Below are 18262 nucleotides of genomic sequence, written 5' to 3'. Positions count from 1 at the left end.
TACAGTGGTAGTAGGGGACTTTAACATCCCACCTACGTCAGTGGATACATCATCCAGACAGAAAATAAAGAAACAGTGGCCTTAAATGACATCTTGGACCAGATGGATTTAACAGATATATATAGAACATTCCATCCCAAAACAGTAGAATGCATATTCTTTTCAAGTGCACATGGAACATTCTCCAGGATACATCACATGTTAGTCCACAAAACAAGTCTCAATAAGTTTAACAAGATTGAAATCCTATCAAGCATCTTTTCCAGGCACAATAATATGAAACTAGAAATCAATTATAAGGGGAAAAAGTGGAAAGAAATGAACACTTACAGTCTAAACAACATCTACTAAACAATCAATGGGTCAGTAGAGAAACCAAAGAGGAAATTTATTTTTTTTAAAGATTTTATCCATTTATTTGACAGAGAGAGAGAGAATCGCAAATAGGCAGAGCAGCAGGCAGAGAGAGAGCGGGAAGCAGGCTCCCTACTGAGCAGAGTAGAGCACGCCAGATGCGGGCTTGATCCCAGGACCCTGAGACCATGACCTAAGCCGAAGGCAGAGGCTTAACCCACTGAGCTACCCAGGTGCCCCCAAAGAGGAAATTTAAAGAATACCTTGAGACAAATGAAAATGGAAACAATGTTCCAAAATCTATGAGACCCAGCAAAAACAGTTCTAAAAGGAAAGTTCATACCAATACAGGCCTATCAGAAGAAACAAAAATCTCAAATAGTCTGTCCTTACACCTAAAGACACTAGAAAAAGAAGAACAAGCAAAACTCAATATTAATAGAAGGTAGGAAATATTGAAGATGACAGCAGAAATAAATGAAATAGAGACTAAGAAAACAATCGAAAAAAGAAACTAAGAGGTGGTTCTTTGGAAAGATAAACAAAATTGATAAACCTTCAGCCAGACTCATCAAGAATAAAGGAGAGAGGGCTCAAATAAGTAAAATCAGAAATGAGAGAAATTATAATCAACACTAGAAGAAAATTTTTTGGATGTTTCCTCAGCAAGGACAACAAAAGCAAAAATAAACAATTAGGACAATATCAAAAAGCTTTTGCCCAACAAAGGAAACTATCAATAAAATGAAAAGGTAACCTACTGAATGGGAGAAGATACTTAAAAATAACAGTCAATAAGGGATTAATGTTCAAAATATATTAAAAAGCTCATTGCTAATAAAAAAAAAAACCTGATTAAAAACCGAACAAAGGACCTAAATTAAACATTTTTTTTTCTAAAAGATAGAAACCAAACAGACAAATGAAAAGATACTCAACATCACTAATCATCAGGGGAATGCAAACCAAAGCCATGTAAGATGGGTCGCTCTTCAGAATGGCTAGTATCAATACGAGAAATTAAGTGTTAGTGAAGATGTGGGAAAAAAGGGATCTCTTATGCATTGTTGGGGGGAACATACTTGGTGCAACCACCATGGAAAACAGTATAAAGGTTCCTCCAAAAATTAAAAATAGAATAAAAACCGTATGATCCAGGAATTCCACTTTGGGGATTTATCTGAAGAAAGTGAAAATACTAACACAAAAAGATAGAAGTACCCCTATGTTCATTGCAGCATTACTTACAGTAGTCAAGATATGGAAACCTACGTGTCTATTGGCGGATGACTAAAGAAACTGATATATAGATAGAAATATACACAATGGAACATTACTCAGCCATAACCTAATTTCAAAAACGAAATCTTACCATTTGTCACCACATGCGTGGATGTGGAGGGTGGTGGGCTAAGTGAAATAAGAGAAACACAAGTGCCATAGGATTTCACGTGTATGTAGAATCTAAAAAACAAAACATGAACGAACAAAAAATGAAAACAGACCCAAATAATAAACTGGTGGTTGCTAGAGAGGAGGTGGGCAAAGGACGGGTGAAATAGTGAAGGAGATAAGAGGTACCGACTGCCGTTTCCAAAGAAGTCAGAGACGTGAAGAGCAGGACAGGGAGTAGTCAGCACTGTAATACCTACGCATGGGGACCAGACTTGCAGTGTTTATTTTGTGACGTATATAAGGTTGAATCACTTTGTCCTACATCTGAAACTGATACTATATGTTAACTACAATTAAAAAGTTTATTTGAAATAATACATTTTCTTATTTTTAAAAAGGGGTGGGGAGTCCCTTCTTAGTCCTACATCCTTTTTAGCCATGGCCCAATTCCTCTCCTTTGTTAAGGTTAACTTCTTTAAAGAGTAGGCCATGGTCTTCCAACCCTCTGCGGTCTGGCTTTCCTCTTCCTCCTCTGAAATCATCCATCCTGTCCAGGGTCACCAATGATGCCCTTTTTCCAAATCCAAAAGAAACATCTCAGGCTTTGTGACAGCCATACTCAATTATTTGACCTCTCCGCTGCCGTGGATGCCATGGACCCTCTTTTTCCTTCTTGAAATTCTCTCCTGCCTTGGCTTCACTGATGCTGGCTCTTCTGCTTTTTCTCGCACCTGTCAGCTGCTCCTTCCCTGTCTTCCTGCATCTGCTCCCTAAATAATACTGTTCTGCCAGGGTCCCGCTTTCTTCTCTTTTTCTAATGTGTGTTGTCCCAGACGAGGACTCATTCTCGTGGCTTCCCCTAACACCTGTAGGCTAAGGGCACGCAGATCACCCACCTGGACTCCCCCACCCGGATCACCCACCTGGACTGCAACTACCCGGACACTCGACCAGGACAGCTCCAGTCCTCTGCCCCAGTGAACTCCCTGTTCCCCAAAGACAGTTCCTCTTCCTTCTTCTCTATGCCAGTAAATGGAACTGCCGTTGTCCTGCTTACCGAGCTGGAAACCCAAAGATCCCAAGCTCCTTCCTGGCCTTCACTTCCTGTTAGTCATCATCACCTGTGGATTCTGCTGCAGAAATCGATCTCCTGGTAGGCCCACTCTCTACAACCCCAGAGGAACCCTTTAAGTTCTCTTTAGCCCCTATCCTTTCTCACCTAATTGACCAAAAAAGGGATCCATCCCTCTGCCTCTTCCCCCATCTCCTGCTTTCGTTTTTCTTAAGTCACAGATCGAACCATGATATTCTCCTACACTTCTGCTGCGCCCCGTCTCTTTTGTGATAGATGATGCTTAGCAAGGCATTCAAGACCTGTCATGCCTGGCTATATGTTTGTATATATATATTTTTTTTCTTTTTAAAAAAGATTTTATTTATTTATTTGTTAGAGAGCGAGAGAGCGCGGGAGCACAGGCAGACAGAGCAGCAGGCAGAGGCAGAAGGAAAAGCAGGCTTCCCACTGAGCAAGGAGCCCGATGTGGGACTCGATCCCAGGACACTGGTATCTGACCTGAGCCGAAGGCAGCTGTTTAACCCACTGAGCCACCCAGGCGTCCCTATGTTTGTATATATATTTGTACACATGCACAGCTCTCTTCATCTGCCCATACAGCCCATACATACCCTAGAAGCAAGATATTCTCCCTAGCCTCTGCTCTCATGCATGCTGCTGCCTCTGCCTAGAACACCCTTCCTTCCACTTCTTCACATTACCTCTGGGCAGTTCTTGGTCGTCTTTCCTGACCACGTGCTCTGCAGACTTCCCTCACCTCTGCCTGTGTGTGTCTGCAGATCTCAGCACTCCGCACTGCCTGCTTGCCTGCTTATCCCACTTGTCTGCTTAGTCTTTGATGTGAAAAATCCATGTCTTCTCCAAAGCGCCAGTGTCCAGCACAATGCCTGTCACAGGTTATGGACCCAGTGACTATTTATTGCAATGAAATATATGCAGGATTTAAGTTCTGATTTTAGGTTTTTACCACAGTGACAAGCCACAGAGGTTGGAAGGTTGGATTTCATTTGCATTAAATTCATTGCATTAAATCCATTAAGTTGCATTAAATTCATACATTGATCACAAGTTGTGTTTTCTGACAAAATGCAAATAATTTATTCTTTATTGAATACATTAACTAATAAAAGGAATGCTGACGTGACTATCTTAAGGGATGTTGGGCTTTGCCTCCCAGACAGATGGCACCCCCAGCGGTCCCTGGAGTAGCTGTGAATTCTTCTCTGCATCCCCCGCAGAGTCCAGTCCTGCCTTGTCAGCTCGGCCTGAAGCAATTTAGTGCTCCCTGAGCACACATTGGGCCTGCAGATTCTCCACAACCCCTTTTAAGACTCACGGTGTAAGGGGAACCGCCCCTGGGAGTTCCTGCTGTTCCCCCATTCCCTAAAGAGCTTGGTGGGAGGAGCCAACTTGTGCATCTCCGCCACAGCAGGGAAAAGCCCTTGGCAGTCGCCCAGATGAGTAGTTGCAGGTGCTTTCCTGGGCTTGGCTTTTATGTTATTTACCCTGTGCTTCCACTATGGATGGTCTGCCTACAGGAGATGGTAGGAGAGTGTCTTCCAAACTCTGCCTTGAGGATGGCAGGTATTGGGAAAGAGGAGCTAACCGAGGGCAAGGAAGTAAGCCTGAAGTCCCGTGTCCCTGCCTCCAAAACCCTCACCTCCTCTAAGCAGCGTGTTGCTACCTCTAAAGAGCTGAGAAGGATATTTTCTTTTTTTATTTACAGTGAAAAGCATCCCTACAAGAGATACATTTTAATACCTTTCAGTCTTCCCTCTCAGGAAACTTACTTTCGTATTTGACTTCAGTGCTTTTGTGCTATACTTTCCATCCTCGGGGAAAAGAAAAGCTGATCGGCATTATCCAGTCTTAAAAGCCTGTGTACTTGAGGGTCATCACCATATCTCCTGGTTGCGTCTTCTCCAGACACACTAAGCTCAGTTCCTTTATCTTTTCTACACATATTGCATTTTCTAGTTCTTTGTGTCTGTTACGACTAACCTCCTGTAAATTACAGAGGTAGACACGGACAAGTGGTAGAGAGGAGACCAGAGATAAGGTGCTTCCTGGGGGAGAGGAAACATGTGAAATAAATTTTGAGCGGAAACATTAAATAAATACATAGATAACATTAGCAGACTGTGCTCAAAGTTGGTGAGTTATTGTGAGAAGAGGAGTTAATTAACGAACAGTGTTTGGAAGCAGGAAGGACCCAGCCTAGTAAGGAGAATCTGGAAATTGTCTTTGCTGCTCGTCAACCGTGTTCATTGACGCATTCATCTCCCGCACTTCGCACGGCTCCTGGCCCATTTCACACCCTCAGTAAATGTTAACTGGATACCTGACTGGCTGTAATACTCTAATAAGAGCATACCAGTATGATTTGGTCTGTAAGTTTATAATTATTTTTTATCTCCTGTGTACTCTGTGATAGAGGTTTTAGGATTTTAGAACAGAAAGAACTAAGGGGCAGAGGCCTGCGAGAACTACCCCGAGTTTGTTCCTCCTGCAGCCCATTTCAGTCGCTTTCCTTCTCTCAGTGTCCAGCTGACCTCCGTCTGCACAAACCGGCAGAAGAGGCAGAAGCTAATCTTGGAATGGTTTTCCAGCCTACTTACTTGATTCACTCTGTCTCCATTGCTTTTTTTTTTTCTTTTTAAGATTTTATTTATTTGACAGAGATCACAAGTAAGCAGAGAGGCAGGCAGAGAGAGAGGGGGAAGCAGGCTCCCTGCTGAGCGGAGAGCCCGATGCGGGGCTTGAACCCAAAACCCTGAGATCATGACCTGAGCTGAAGGTAGAGGTTTAACCCACTGAGCCACCCAGGCGCCCCATCTGTCTCCATTTCTTAGTGCTTTTCTGCCACATTGCTTTTGTTGTACTTTATTTAAGGGATTTCATTATTAAGCAGTTGTGGTTGGAAGATTATTCCTCGTACTGAACCATTCTCAAATGTCCCATGTCCCCATATTAGGTAATTGTACATTGCTACCCTCGGTGCCCTACTCTAAGATTCTCCTAGGTTTCCTATTCTGCACATATGTTCTGTATAAACTCAATTTCTTGCAAATGCTTAAATATATTAATATATATTAAATATATATGCTTAATATATATTTATGATATATATATATCTATATAGATATATCCAAATTGGATCCTTGAATAGAAAAAAGAAAAGGACAGGTGGCTCAGTGGTTTAAGTCTCTGCCTTCAGCTCAGGTCATGATCTCAGGGTCCTGGGCTCTCTGCTCAGCAGGGAGCCTGCTTTTCCCTCTTTCTCTCTGTCTGCTGCTCTGCCTACTTGTGATATCTCTCTCTCTGTCAAATTAATAAATAAAATCTTTTTTTAAAAAAGGAGGGGACATTAGTAAAACAGTTGGTGAAATCTGAAGAAAGTCCATAATCTACATAAGTGCTTCATTTGTGAGTTTTTGGTCAGTGCACCGTGGGCTGTGTAAGATGTTAACATTAGGGGTAACCAAGTGAAGGGTATGAGGATACAAACATTTCACAGATAGAGGAAATGTTAGAAACCCAAGTACATGTGAACATCCTGGTTATTTTCAAAACAAGAATTTTTCAAGTAGGAGAAAAATCGCAGAACACCAGAGTGTATACTTGAGAGAATTCCAGGCAACACAAGGTAAACAAACAACAACAAAGAACCTCTGTCCCTGCTCAGCCCCTTCCTGCTCCCTCCTAGGTCCATCCCATCCATTCCCACAGCTTTAACTGTCACCTTTGTGCTGATGTCAGAAGTGCCCCCTGAGTCTTCCACATCTCTCCATCCCTATTTCCAAGGGCCATACTTCCTGCCCCTCCTACAAGCACTTCATAGTCAGCACACAGGAAACTCAATTCCTTATCCCCTTCCCTGTCTGACAGCCGGCCCTAGGTAGGCCACTGACCTCACCGTCCTGTCATCTAAGCTAGATATCTCAGTCACCTTTGATTCCTCTCTCCTCTTTCACCAATTCTTTTTTTTTTTTAATTTTATTTATTTATTTGTCAGAGTGAGAGAGAGACAGAGCATAAGCAGGGGAACAGCAAAGCAGAGGGAGAAGCAGGCTGCCCGCTGAGCAGGGAGCCCGACGCAGTCCTCGATCCCGGAATCCTGGGATCGTGACCTGAGCCGAAAGCAGACACTTCACCAGCTGAGCCCCCCAGTCATCCCCTCTTTCACTAATTCTAAACATCGTCCGTTCTTCCAAAAGGTCTCTTGTGTTATCTCTTCCCTCCCCTCCTTTCACCATCCTCTGTGGTTACCCTAGACCAGACTCTCAGATCCGTGGCAGCACTGTCCCTGCCTACAGCCTGTCCGCCTTCTCATTGCCTTCAGAAAGTGGGCAGGACAAAGTATATCAGTGTCCCTTTCCTCCTTAAAAAGCACCAGTGGCTCTCTACTGCTCCTGGCCTAAACAGATAGAAACTTCTACCTAGGAGAGACATGCACTGTATGGCTAGATTAAATGGCCCACCTCCTTCCTTCCGCTACCCCCACCTTCAAGAAACTGGAAGGAATACAGGCCTTTGGAGCCAGGAAGTCCTGGCCTTGAATCCCAGCTTTGTGACTTTGGGCAAATTAGTCTTTGCCTCTAAGCATCAGTTTTTTCTTATGTAAAAGGGAGGTTGTACTTAACATGCCAGACAATTGTGAGAATCAAATGAAATGATGTGTGTCAAGTGCCCAGCCCACAGTGGGCTCCCCTTACTGTTACTGGTGCTTAACACTATAGGGTGCCATGAGGAATAGATCTCTCGATCCTCTCTGTCTTACATGTGTGTTGTTGAAAAAGGAAGTGGTCTACCTTCTACAACAGGGAGCCTCTCTGTGGTAGGGAAGCTTATTCTCACTTGGAAGAGTAGACACTTGCCCTACAACCTGCCTCCCTGGGCTTGGAATGCGTACCCGCTTCCTGCCACAGGTGAGGCCTTGAAGCAACAGAGTTGAAGGGAACCCAGCCTGAAACTGTACTGTATTTCCCAGAATATAAGGGCCTTGCCACTCGGTCTGTTCTCATTTCTGTGGATGAAACAGAGCTTTTCAGCAGAATTCTCCAGAGCCTGTCATACTTCCCAGGAGAACTCCAAACTAGCATATGCCTACCCCAGGCATCCATGGGGGAAGGACTTCATCTAATAGGTTCAATGCCCTTTTTTCCGTGGCTTAGTATAGGGGCTGGCACATAGGTGTGCTTAATCAGTATTGGATGGATAGAAAGATGAATGGAGGAATGAATGATTTAGTCTCTAGGGTTTGTCCAATAATGCATACTGAACTGAAACACTGAATTGCCCAATGAGCTAGATATTAGGTCAGTGGTTCTCAACCTTGGCTGCACTAATCACCAGCAGACTTTTATTTTGTTTAACAACTAATTTCTGGGTTCCCCCCATGCTTATACCCTGTCATCTTCTAAAACCTGATTTTATTTTTTTATTTTTTAGAATATTTTATTTATTTATTTGAGAGTGCGCAAGAGAGCGAGTGCACTAGCGGGGGCAGAGAGAGAGGGACAAGCAGACTCCCCGCTGAACAGGGAGCCCGATGTGGGGCTTGATCCCAGGACCCTGGGATCATGACCTGAGCTGAAGGCAGACACTTAACCAATTGAGCCACCCAGGCACCCCCAAGTGATTTTAATAGACAGCCAAGGTTTGGGATCCAACATGCTAAACCATTCTGAAAGTACGTATCCTGTCCATAACTTACCATTCTCAGTTATCAGTTTATATATCTTTTCCTCAGTTGACTTAGTGCTCCTTGAACTTAGTACTTAATTGTTCCTAATTATCTACCTAGTGCCTGGCACAGTGCTTGATATATAGTGGACAGTCATAAATGTTAGTTGGATAAATTGGTTGCTTCTTCCCTTTAGGGTACAGGAAGATTGCATAGTACCACATAAGACAGAAAAAATGCTAGCAAGCACCATGAGTTTTGTTTGGGGAATGTATATGTGTTGGTGGGGGATGGTTCTGACCATCAACACTTTGGTACCTACCTGCTTGCCCATAATTCATCGTTGTTTCCTATTCAGTGTTATTTATCCAGATGCTGTGAACTGACGGCAGCTAAAGATACTAGACTTTGTCAGAGACTCCCAATGTAAATATTTCATCCCATTATTCCCATCTGTACCTATCCTAAAATTCATCACTATATATGTAAGAGGATAGTTCATTAATGTGATACTCAGCACCATTGTCCCCATTAATGAAAGCCATAGAAGCCTTTAGACAAAGATACACAGGTTGCCACACCAATCAATTTTCTCAACTCCAAAATCTGTTAATTTAGGCACAGAACTAGAAAGATATTTGAAGACATTGTATTCATTCATCTTTATAAAACAGTGAAAAAGCTGAATCTACTAGCTCCTTATATCAAATACAAAATAAATTCAAATTGAAGATGACACAAATAAATAGAAAGACGTACCATGGACCGGAAAAATATTGTTAAAATGTCCATACTCTCCAAATCTACCAACTCCAATCTACAGATTCAGCAGAATCCCTATGAAAGTACTTGACTGAGATGACACAGCTTGTGAGGAACCCAGCTGGTGCAAGAAACCTGATGCCCTGGTCCTCATCCCTGGGCCACTACATGGGACTCATAGCACCTTGTATTATATTAGAATCAAAGGTCAGGATAAATTTCTAGACACACCCAGTCTTCCAAGACTGAATCAAGAAGAAATAGAAAATCTTAACAGACCAATTATTAATAATGAAATTGAATCTATAATCAAAAAACTCCCAACAAATAAAAGTCTGGTACCAGATGGCTTTATAGGTGAATTCTACCAGACATTAAAGAAGAGTTAAGACCCATCCTTCTCAAACTATTCCAAAAAAAATGAAGAAAAGGAACACTTTCAAATACACTCTGTGAGGCCAGCATTGGCCTAATACCAAAATCAAAGACATTCCAAAAAAAAAAAAAAGAGGGGGGGGGCAGAATTACAGACCATTATTGCTGATGAACATGCACATAAATATCCTCAACAAAATATTAACAAACCAAATTCAATAATACATTGAAAGGATCATACACAGTGATCAAGTGGGATTTATTCCAGGAATGCAAGGATGGCTCAGTATCCACAGACTCAATCAACTTGATATACCACATCAACAGAAAGAAGGTTAAAAATTATATAATATCTCAGTAGATGCAGAAAAAGCTTGACAAAATTAAACATATACTTATAATGAAAACACAGCAAAGTGGGTACAGAAGAAACATACCTCAACATAGTAAAGGCCATATATGACAAACCCACAACTAACATACTCAGTGGTGAAAAGCTAAAATCTTTTCTCTAAGATCAGGCACAAGATAAAGACACCCACTCTCACCACTTTTATTCAACATGGTATTGGAAGCCCTAGCTTCAAGAAACATTTAAGAAAAAGAAATAAAAGGCATCCAAACTGGAAAGAGTAAAACTGTGACCCTTCGCAAATAACATGACCCTATATATAGAAAACCCTAATGACTTCCCTAAAAAACCATTCGAATAAATGAATCAGTGAAGTTGCAGGATACAAAATTAATACACAGAAATCACTTGGATTTTTATACACTAATAAAACTATCATAAATAGAAATTAGGAAAACAATTGCATTTACAGTTGCATCAAGGAGAATAAAATACCTAGGAATAAATTTAATTGAGGAAATGAAAGACCTATACACTGAAAACTGTAAAACACTGATGACAGAAATTGAAGATGAAACAAATAAATGGAAAGATGTACCATGGACTGGAAGAATTAATATTGTTAAAATATCTGTACTATCCAAATCTACTAGCTCCAATCTACAGATTCAGCAGAATCCCTATGAAAATACTAATGGCATTTTTCACAAAACTGGAACAACAATCCTAAAATTTGTATGGAAGCACAAAAGACCCTGAGGAGCGAAAGCAATCTTGGAAGGAAGAACAAAGCTGAAGGTATCATACCCTGATCTCCCACTATACTATAAAGCCATTGTAATCAGAACACTATGGCAATGGCACAAGAACGGACATTAATTAATGGAACAAAATAGAAAAGTCCAGAAATAAACCCATGCTTATATGTTCAATTAATGTTCAACAAAGAAGGCAAGAACATACAATGAGGAAAAGACAATTTCTTCAATAAATGATGTTGGGAAAACTGGACAGCTGCATGCTAAAGAATGAAACGGGACCATTTTCTTATATCAAATACAAAACAAATTCAAAATTGGGTAAAGATGTAAATGTAAGACCTGAAACCACGGAACTCCTTGAAGAAAACAGGCAGTAGGTTCTTAGGCATTGGTCTTAGCAGTATTTCTTTGATCTGTCTCCTCAGGCAAGGGCAACATAAACAAAAACAAAACAAAACCAAATGGAACTATTTCAGAGTAAAAAGCTTTCACGCAGTGAAGAAAACCCTCAACAAAATGGAAAGATAACTTACTGGATGACAAAAGATATTTGCAAATGACATAACTGATAAGGGGTTAATATCCAAAATATATAAAGAACTCACAATTTAATAATGTAAAAACAAACCAATTAAAAAAATAGGCAAAGGATCCGAAGACATTTCTCCATAAAGGGCCAACAGAAACATGAAAAGATGCTGACATCACTAATCAAAATCACAATGAGATATCACTCACACCTGTCAGAATGGTTAGTATCAAAAAGACAAGTAACAAGTGTTGGTGAGGATTTGGGGGAAAGGGAATGTAATTTGCTGCCATCACCATGGAAAATACTATGTAGGTTCCTCAAAAAATTAAAATTAAAATTAAACACATATGATCCAGCAACTCCACTTCTGGGTATTTATCTACAGAAAAAAACTAATTTGAAAAGAATATGCACCCTTATATTCATTACAGCATTATTTACAATAACCAAGCAAGATAAGAAGCAACCTAAATATCTGTCAGTAGATGAATGGGTAAAGAAGAGGTAGCATATACATACAATGGAATATTACCCAGGCATAAAAAAATAATGAAACTTTGCCATTTGCAACAACATGGATGGCTCTAGAGAGTATAATACTAAGTAAAATAAGACAGAGAGGACAAATACCATATGATTTTACTTACATGTGGAATCTAAGAAAGCAAAATAAAACACTCATAGGGACAGAGAATAATATGGTGGTTGACAGAGGGGAGTGGCATGGGGTAAGGGATAATAGAGGGCAAGGAGATTAAAAGACACAAACTTATAAAATAAGCAGTGATACAGTGTACAGCATAGAGAATATAGCTAATTTACAACTTTGATGATAATCTTGGTGATCCCTTCATGTATACAACTATTTAATCACTGTTGAATCCTTGGAACTAATAGAATATTGTATGTCAACTGCACAGTTGAAGCAACAAAACAGAGCATTACTCCTTTTTGTCCTGAAATAAACTCATTTCGGAATTAAAAAAAAAAAGTCAAAGATCAAACTTTTATTTCCATCTTAGTATCTGTGTAAAGAAAAGGGGTGTTGTTAAGAGGTTTCTCAGTGAATGCTGGGAAGAAAAGTATTGGTGGAAAGGGATCTTGAAAGAGACAAAACTTGCTTTGTGGCAGCACCGCAGTTCATTTACCTTTCTGTCCTTGTTTTCAGAATTTTCCCCAGAGAATACCTCCTTCAACAGATCCACCTGTATTCCCTCGCTGATCTGCAGCAGGTGAGCGCTCAGAAGGGCCATTTCATTTCTGCTTTCTCACTGGGAAAGTGTCTTAGTTGATTATGGTCTAGGCACTGAATTCTGCCATCGTTGGGGTAATTTCTTCATAAGCCTGGATAATCAGTTTCTATTCAAAATGGGGGAAAACCTTATTATAAAAAGATACTATAGGACAGTAAGAGATGTTGGCAAAGATAGGTGGAGAAACTAGATATGTCATCCATTACTGGTGGGAATGTAAAATGGTAGAGCCACTGTGGAAAACAGTTTGGTGTTCCCTCAAAAAGCTAAACAGTTACTACAAGAACCAGTAATTAGTTCCTCTCCTAGAGTATACCCAAGAGAACTGTAAACTGGTGTCCACATAAAACTTGTACAAAGATGTTCAGAGCAGCTATACTCCTAAGAGCCAAAGAGTAGAAGTAACCCAGTGTTCATCAGTGGATGAACAGATAAAATTTTGTATATCCAGGGCGCCTGGGTGGCTCAGTGGATTAAGCCGCTGCCTTCGGCTCAGGTCATGATCTCAGGGTCCTGGGATCGAGTCCCACATCGGGCTCTCTGCTCGGCGGGGAGCCTGCTTCCCTTCCTCTCTCTCTCTGCCTGCCTCTCTGTCTATTTGTGATCTCTCTCTGTCAAATAAAAAAAAAAAAAATTTTTGTATATCCAGACAATGGAATATTATTTGGCCATAAAAAGGAGCAAAGTAACAATAGAGGCTACAATAAGAGTAAACTGTAAAAACATCAAGCCAAAAGAAGCCAGACAGAAAATATATGTTTTATGATTCCGTTAAATGAAATGTCCAAAATAGGCAAACCCATAGAGACAGAAAATAGCTGAGTGGTTGCTGGCATGTGGGGAGACCAAGGGAATGAGGAGTGACTACTAATGACCCAGAGTTTCCTTTGGGGCTGATGAAAATGTCCTGGAATTACATGGTGGTGCACATTGCATTGTGAATATACCAAAACCCATTGAATTGTATACTTAAGAGTGAATTTTATGGTATGAGAATATCTCAAGAAAATTGTACAAGGAGAAAAAGATCTAAAAGGCAGTGACTCTAGGAAGCTCTTTGACTTGTGCTTAAGTCAAACAGTTGGAGGACTTTAAAGTTTAATAAAAGATAAGAGAGCATATAAGAGTCAAAATCATCTTTTAAAATTTGTATTGGTGCTTGTCCTTTTAATGACTGACCAGGATAGCAACCAAGAAGAAAACCAACATCTAGTCTGTTCAGCCCAAAGTTCTGAATATGTTAAGCTTTGGTTAATCATTTAAATCAACAACTCACTCCCTCAGAAGCTTTTAGACACTAAATGAAAGCAGTACTTTCTATGTATCTATTCTTTCAAGAGTCAATTGAAAAAACAATTGTGGCAACTTCCAGAGTATCTCGTACTACTCCGATTCTGTTGTTTGTTGTTTTCCTCACTGGTGGTTTTGCCCAGGGAAATGAGGTCCACTTAAAAACTGTTCAGATCCTTCAGTCATTTTTCAAGACTTTAAAACTACTTTAAGTGTTGTTTTTTAACTTAAGACTTGTGTTTTCTTTGTACACCCTGAGGGAGGAAAGTTATTTTAAATGGTACAAGTGGTTTTAGGGCATTTAGTTGGGAAGGTCTGAGAGAACGGTAGTGTTTTAATTTTCTCATGTGCATCAGGCTTAACGTGTTTGCACACATCAGCTCCTCCCACTTCTTCAGGCCCACGTACCCTTTTCTACATAAACAAGCAGCAATGATCTGCTGGCCGGGGTGGGGAAAAGTTTATTTTATTTATTTATTTTTTTAAGATTTTATTTTATTTATTTGACAGACAAAGACCACAAGTAGGCAGAGAGGAAGGCCGGGGGGCGGGGGGAGCAGCCTCCCTGCTGAGCAGAGAGCCAGATGCAGGGCTCCATCCCGCGACCCTGGGATCATGACCTGAGCCGAAGGCAGAGGCTTTAAACCCACTGAGGCACCCAGGCGCCCCGAAAGGTTTATTCTTAATTACTATTGCCCAGTGGCATGCAAGGAGAAGATGCAATTAAAATATCCATCAGACACTCACCTATTTTCTAGGACTCTACCTGACACAGTATCTGAGGAGCCACCTGAGAAGTATGTTTAAAGGCCTGGACGTATTCTTTTAAGGTGGTTTCAAACAGAATGGGCGGGGTCCAAAGTGAATACTCTTTGAGGAAGCCTTTCAAAAATGAGTTTTGATGCCAGATGAAGAGAAAGAATCAGAGAAATTCCATATTCATTTTAGGGTGTCAAAGTAGTGTAGCCATTTGGTGTGATAAATCCTGCTTTTTAAAGCTTTCCTATGCCTTGTGGACTTTCCCCCCCTTATAATAATCAAACCACATATGCCACGCAGCTTCCTTAAGTCAGTGACAGCAGTATTCCTGGTGGGCCAGCCCATTAGCCCCTGGAGCCCCATAAGCAGCTTAATCAGTTTTCAGCCTCAGTAGTAAAGTGATAGAGGCAATCAGCAGCTCATCAAACTCCCTGGCAGGGGTGGCGGGGGGACGGGCTAGAGCTCGGTGCATTCATTTAATCCGCAACAGCTCACTCTAACCTGGTTCTTTGTGCCTGGTTTTAAGATCCCCCAAACTTATCATATTTAGAGGAAGTTTAATTCAATTACTTTTTCTGCCTGAGGTGGCTAAATTGAATTTAGCTTTGATCTGTCTGCATCTAGGCTATCAGTACTGAAGGGCCCTTCCACCCCATTTTCCCTTGGTTTCTGAGTAAATGTCAGGCATGTTTTCTGAATCTGAACTGTTCTTGTGAATATGTAAGAGAAGGGAGCACGAGAGGAAAAAAAAATACTGTTGCTCTGTGACAGAGTGTCCATGACAGCAGGCAGTCCAGCCTGACTAGAGGAGCCGGCTGCCACCCCCATATTGTCCTGTACCATTTTGGCCAATGTCTGACCACTGGGTTGTCCGCTTTCATGTCAGCTTCAGGAGTTTTAGAGTAAGTTATTTACCGCCATTTCATTACCCTCCACACTCCTAAAATAAAGGTCTCTATAAAAACAGATCACATAAAATAACTATAGAAAAACAAATTTATAAATTTTGTTTATAAATTTTGCAAGGGAGTAGAAGATAGGCTAACACAAGTAACTGAAGAGTTATAGATCTTGAATAATGATAATATAAATATCCTTCCTAAAGGCAATAGATTGCTTTCTACAAATTCCTCTTAAGTAAACTGGATTTTTTCCCAGTAGCTTTCATTTAAAAAACAAAACGTAGACATCTTCCTCTCCAAAAATCAAAAAGGTACGAATTGATTACACATGGTAAAGGGGGATATATAATAATCTTAAAGTCATACGGTACACAAAACACTAATAATACCTAAGGTAAAGATGCTAAAAAATTCTCATACCAAAAAAATTGCACCCTTCTTGTATCTCTGCTTTCATTTTTGTAAGTGACAATCCCAAAGTTTAGGAGATAGGCCCAATTCAACTATTTGGCTGAAGATTTCAAACTACCTTCATGCTTCTGATGTTACATTCAAGACCATTTTCTCCCCACTTTTTATTATTTGAATTTACTGGCCCCTTTGCGCGTCTTCTCCTTTGCTTTTGTCCACTTGGATGCAAGGAAACAAATAGTAGGTGATGCTTAGCAAAAGGAACTGCCTCCTGCTGTTCTGGGAGCTGTAGTTGCCTGCCATTAGCCAGGGAGCACCAGTGATTGGCAAAATTTGTAGCTGATGCTGGTGCCGAGTCCCTAATTGTCTTTTTATTTCACCGGTCGGTAAGTTGCTCGCTGGGTTTTACTAGCTCTTCGTAAAGGTAGTAGTTGAACAACAGAGTCATTGCCTTTCATCAGTTGGCAGCATTGTAACATGTAACACCTAAGACAGAACCAAGTACTCCTTCTGCCTCGTAGCGGGTCCAAAGAAGGCAAAAGGTGGCAGCAGAGGCTCTCCACGTCCTAGGAGCTCAGAGGGGCACAGACTTGAGCCTGTCATTTCTTCAGTTTAGAATTTCAGGTGAATTTCTGTTCAGCAAGTAGATACTGTTAGAAAATCTTACCAATCCATGCTCTTTGACTGTAAATCTAATGTAATATACTGAATTTTTACAAAATAAAATCATAAGCAGAAACTTTCTGGAGGAGGAGGTGTGAATGCAGTGTTTTGTTTTGTAACTGACAGCAGTTCTTTCTAAAGCATATGGTAAACAAGGACTAAGCATCTGTGAATGAATGGACAGTATTGAGGCATGTTTTGAACGGGGAAACTGAGGCACTTTTTATAAGCTTTCTCCTGCTTTGATACTTCAGGAGGGGGAAGTACAAAAGAATTTGTGTCTTATTTTCTATCTATCCAGCATTAATCACAAATCCAGGAGAAGACTTTAAGATAGGAATACAATAAAAAAGATAAGCCCCAATGGGACAGTAGGAACAGTACCGTAACTCTGACTACACTAGCTTTCTGTATTAGCGCTCTCCTTTCCCTGTGAAGTATGTGACAAACCATCTCCTTACTTACATTGCTGATAAGAAAATTCCACATTGTACCAGTAGAATACATTAGTATATGTAAGTTAAATGTTGAAAAGGTCATAGTTGCTCTTGAGGAGCAAATCAGAACTCTGGTTTAACAGTTCATTCCTCAGACTATGTAAGTGATAGGAGAATTCTTCTCAAGTTCCTTCTACTTACTGAAAGGAAAGGTCAGATTTAACTTCTTAGTTTTGGCTACCTGTGCTCTTGTGACAAAACCTAAAATGTATTCTAATGACTAAATCTTCTGGTGTTACTCCCCTTTGGGGCATATGTAAGCTAAGCACTGAATGATTCCATTCGTGTGTGATTCATGAGAAAGGATACTGGATGGTCCCACGGGTGAGGCAGCGGCTTTGAGTAGCCCCTCCGCGCCGCCCCCTCCACGGCCTACCACCTACCACACCGGCTTGTGGGACAGTCACCTCCTCCGGGCCCTAAATACCCAAACTAGACCTTACCTTCCAGCTAAGGCATTTAGATTCCAGTTAATATAAAATACTACCTGAGAAGAATAAATTATTTTGGCACAAATTCTCTTGTCTTATTAATAAGTTAGAAGCACAGGATGGTATTCATGGGGAGATAAATTTCAACAGACGTGATGATGAAAGAGATGGAACAGTCTGGAATTTGGAGTACTTACGAGATGGGAAGTGGGAAGGATGCCAGTAGAGAAGGCCCCGTAGCATTCAAGAGCCATAGAGAAAGAGAGAAGTAAATCAAATGTGTTACCACCTTTGTAGAGTTGCCTAGAATGGTCTGAACTGCTTGTTCTATGCCAAAGCAGTAAACACGTAGCAACTGGGCATGTAAACATTCAGTGTATGGATGAATACATACACTGTCCCAAAGTTATTAGCACACTTTGTCCCCAAGGAAAACAAACTAATTTAACGTTAGCCCCTAAACAAAACATTAGAAGAGCTTCTCTGTAAAACAATGCACAGAATTCTAAAACTAAAGATCTACACTTATTGTACATTGGGATAATATCATGTTGTTCATTGTTGCAAACTTCCCGAACACTAAATAGTACTGAACAGCTAGCCAGCTTTTCAGTTCATTTTTTCACTAGTCCCTCACACGCATAGGACTTAGAAGTTGTCATCTCTGTGACCTACGCATTTATCAAAATGGGCACCGGGGAAAAATCGACACAAATGGTGGTCCCACCATGAAGATTATCTAGCTAGTTTTCTAGCTAGTGACT

At 40.7% G+C, this 18262-nt stretch overlaps 1 protein-coding gene across 6 annotated transcripts in view; it reads left to right on the top strand.

The window, feature by feature from the left end:
* Positions 1-18262, top strand: part of PLEKHM3 (pleckstrin homology domain containing M3) — a 178434-nt gene that overhangs the window by 92156 nt on the left and 68016 nt on the right. For all 6 annotated transcript variants that reach the window (XM_032354599.1, XM_032354600.1, XM_032354602.1 and 3 more), the window contains exon 6: positions 12461-12524. In XM_032354599.1, coding sequence (XP_032210490.1) covers positions 12461-12524 — 64 coding nt within the window. The remainder of the gene's footprint in view (positions 1-12460; positions 12525-18262) is intronic.

This window comes from Mustela erminea, chromosome 8, assembly GCF_009829155.1.
Source record: "Mustela erminea isolate mMusErm1 chromosome 8, mMusErm1.Pri, whole genome shotgun sequence".
In the NCBI taxonomy this organism is placed as follows: Eukaryota; Metazoa; Chordata; class Mammalia; order Carnivora; family Mustelidae; genus Mustela; species Mustela erminea.
This window is presented reverse-complemented; position numbering and strand designations above follow the sequence as displayed.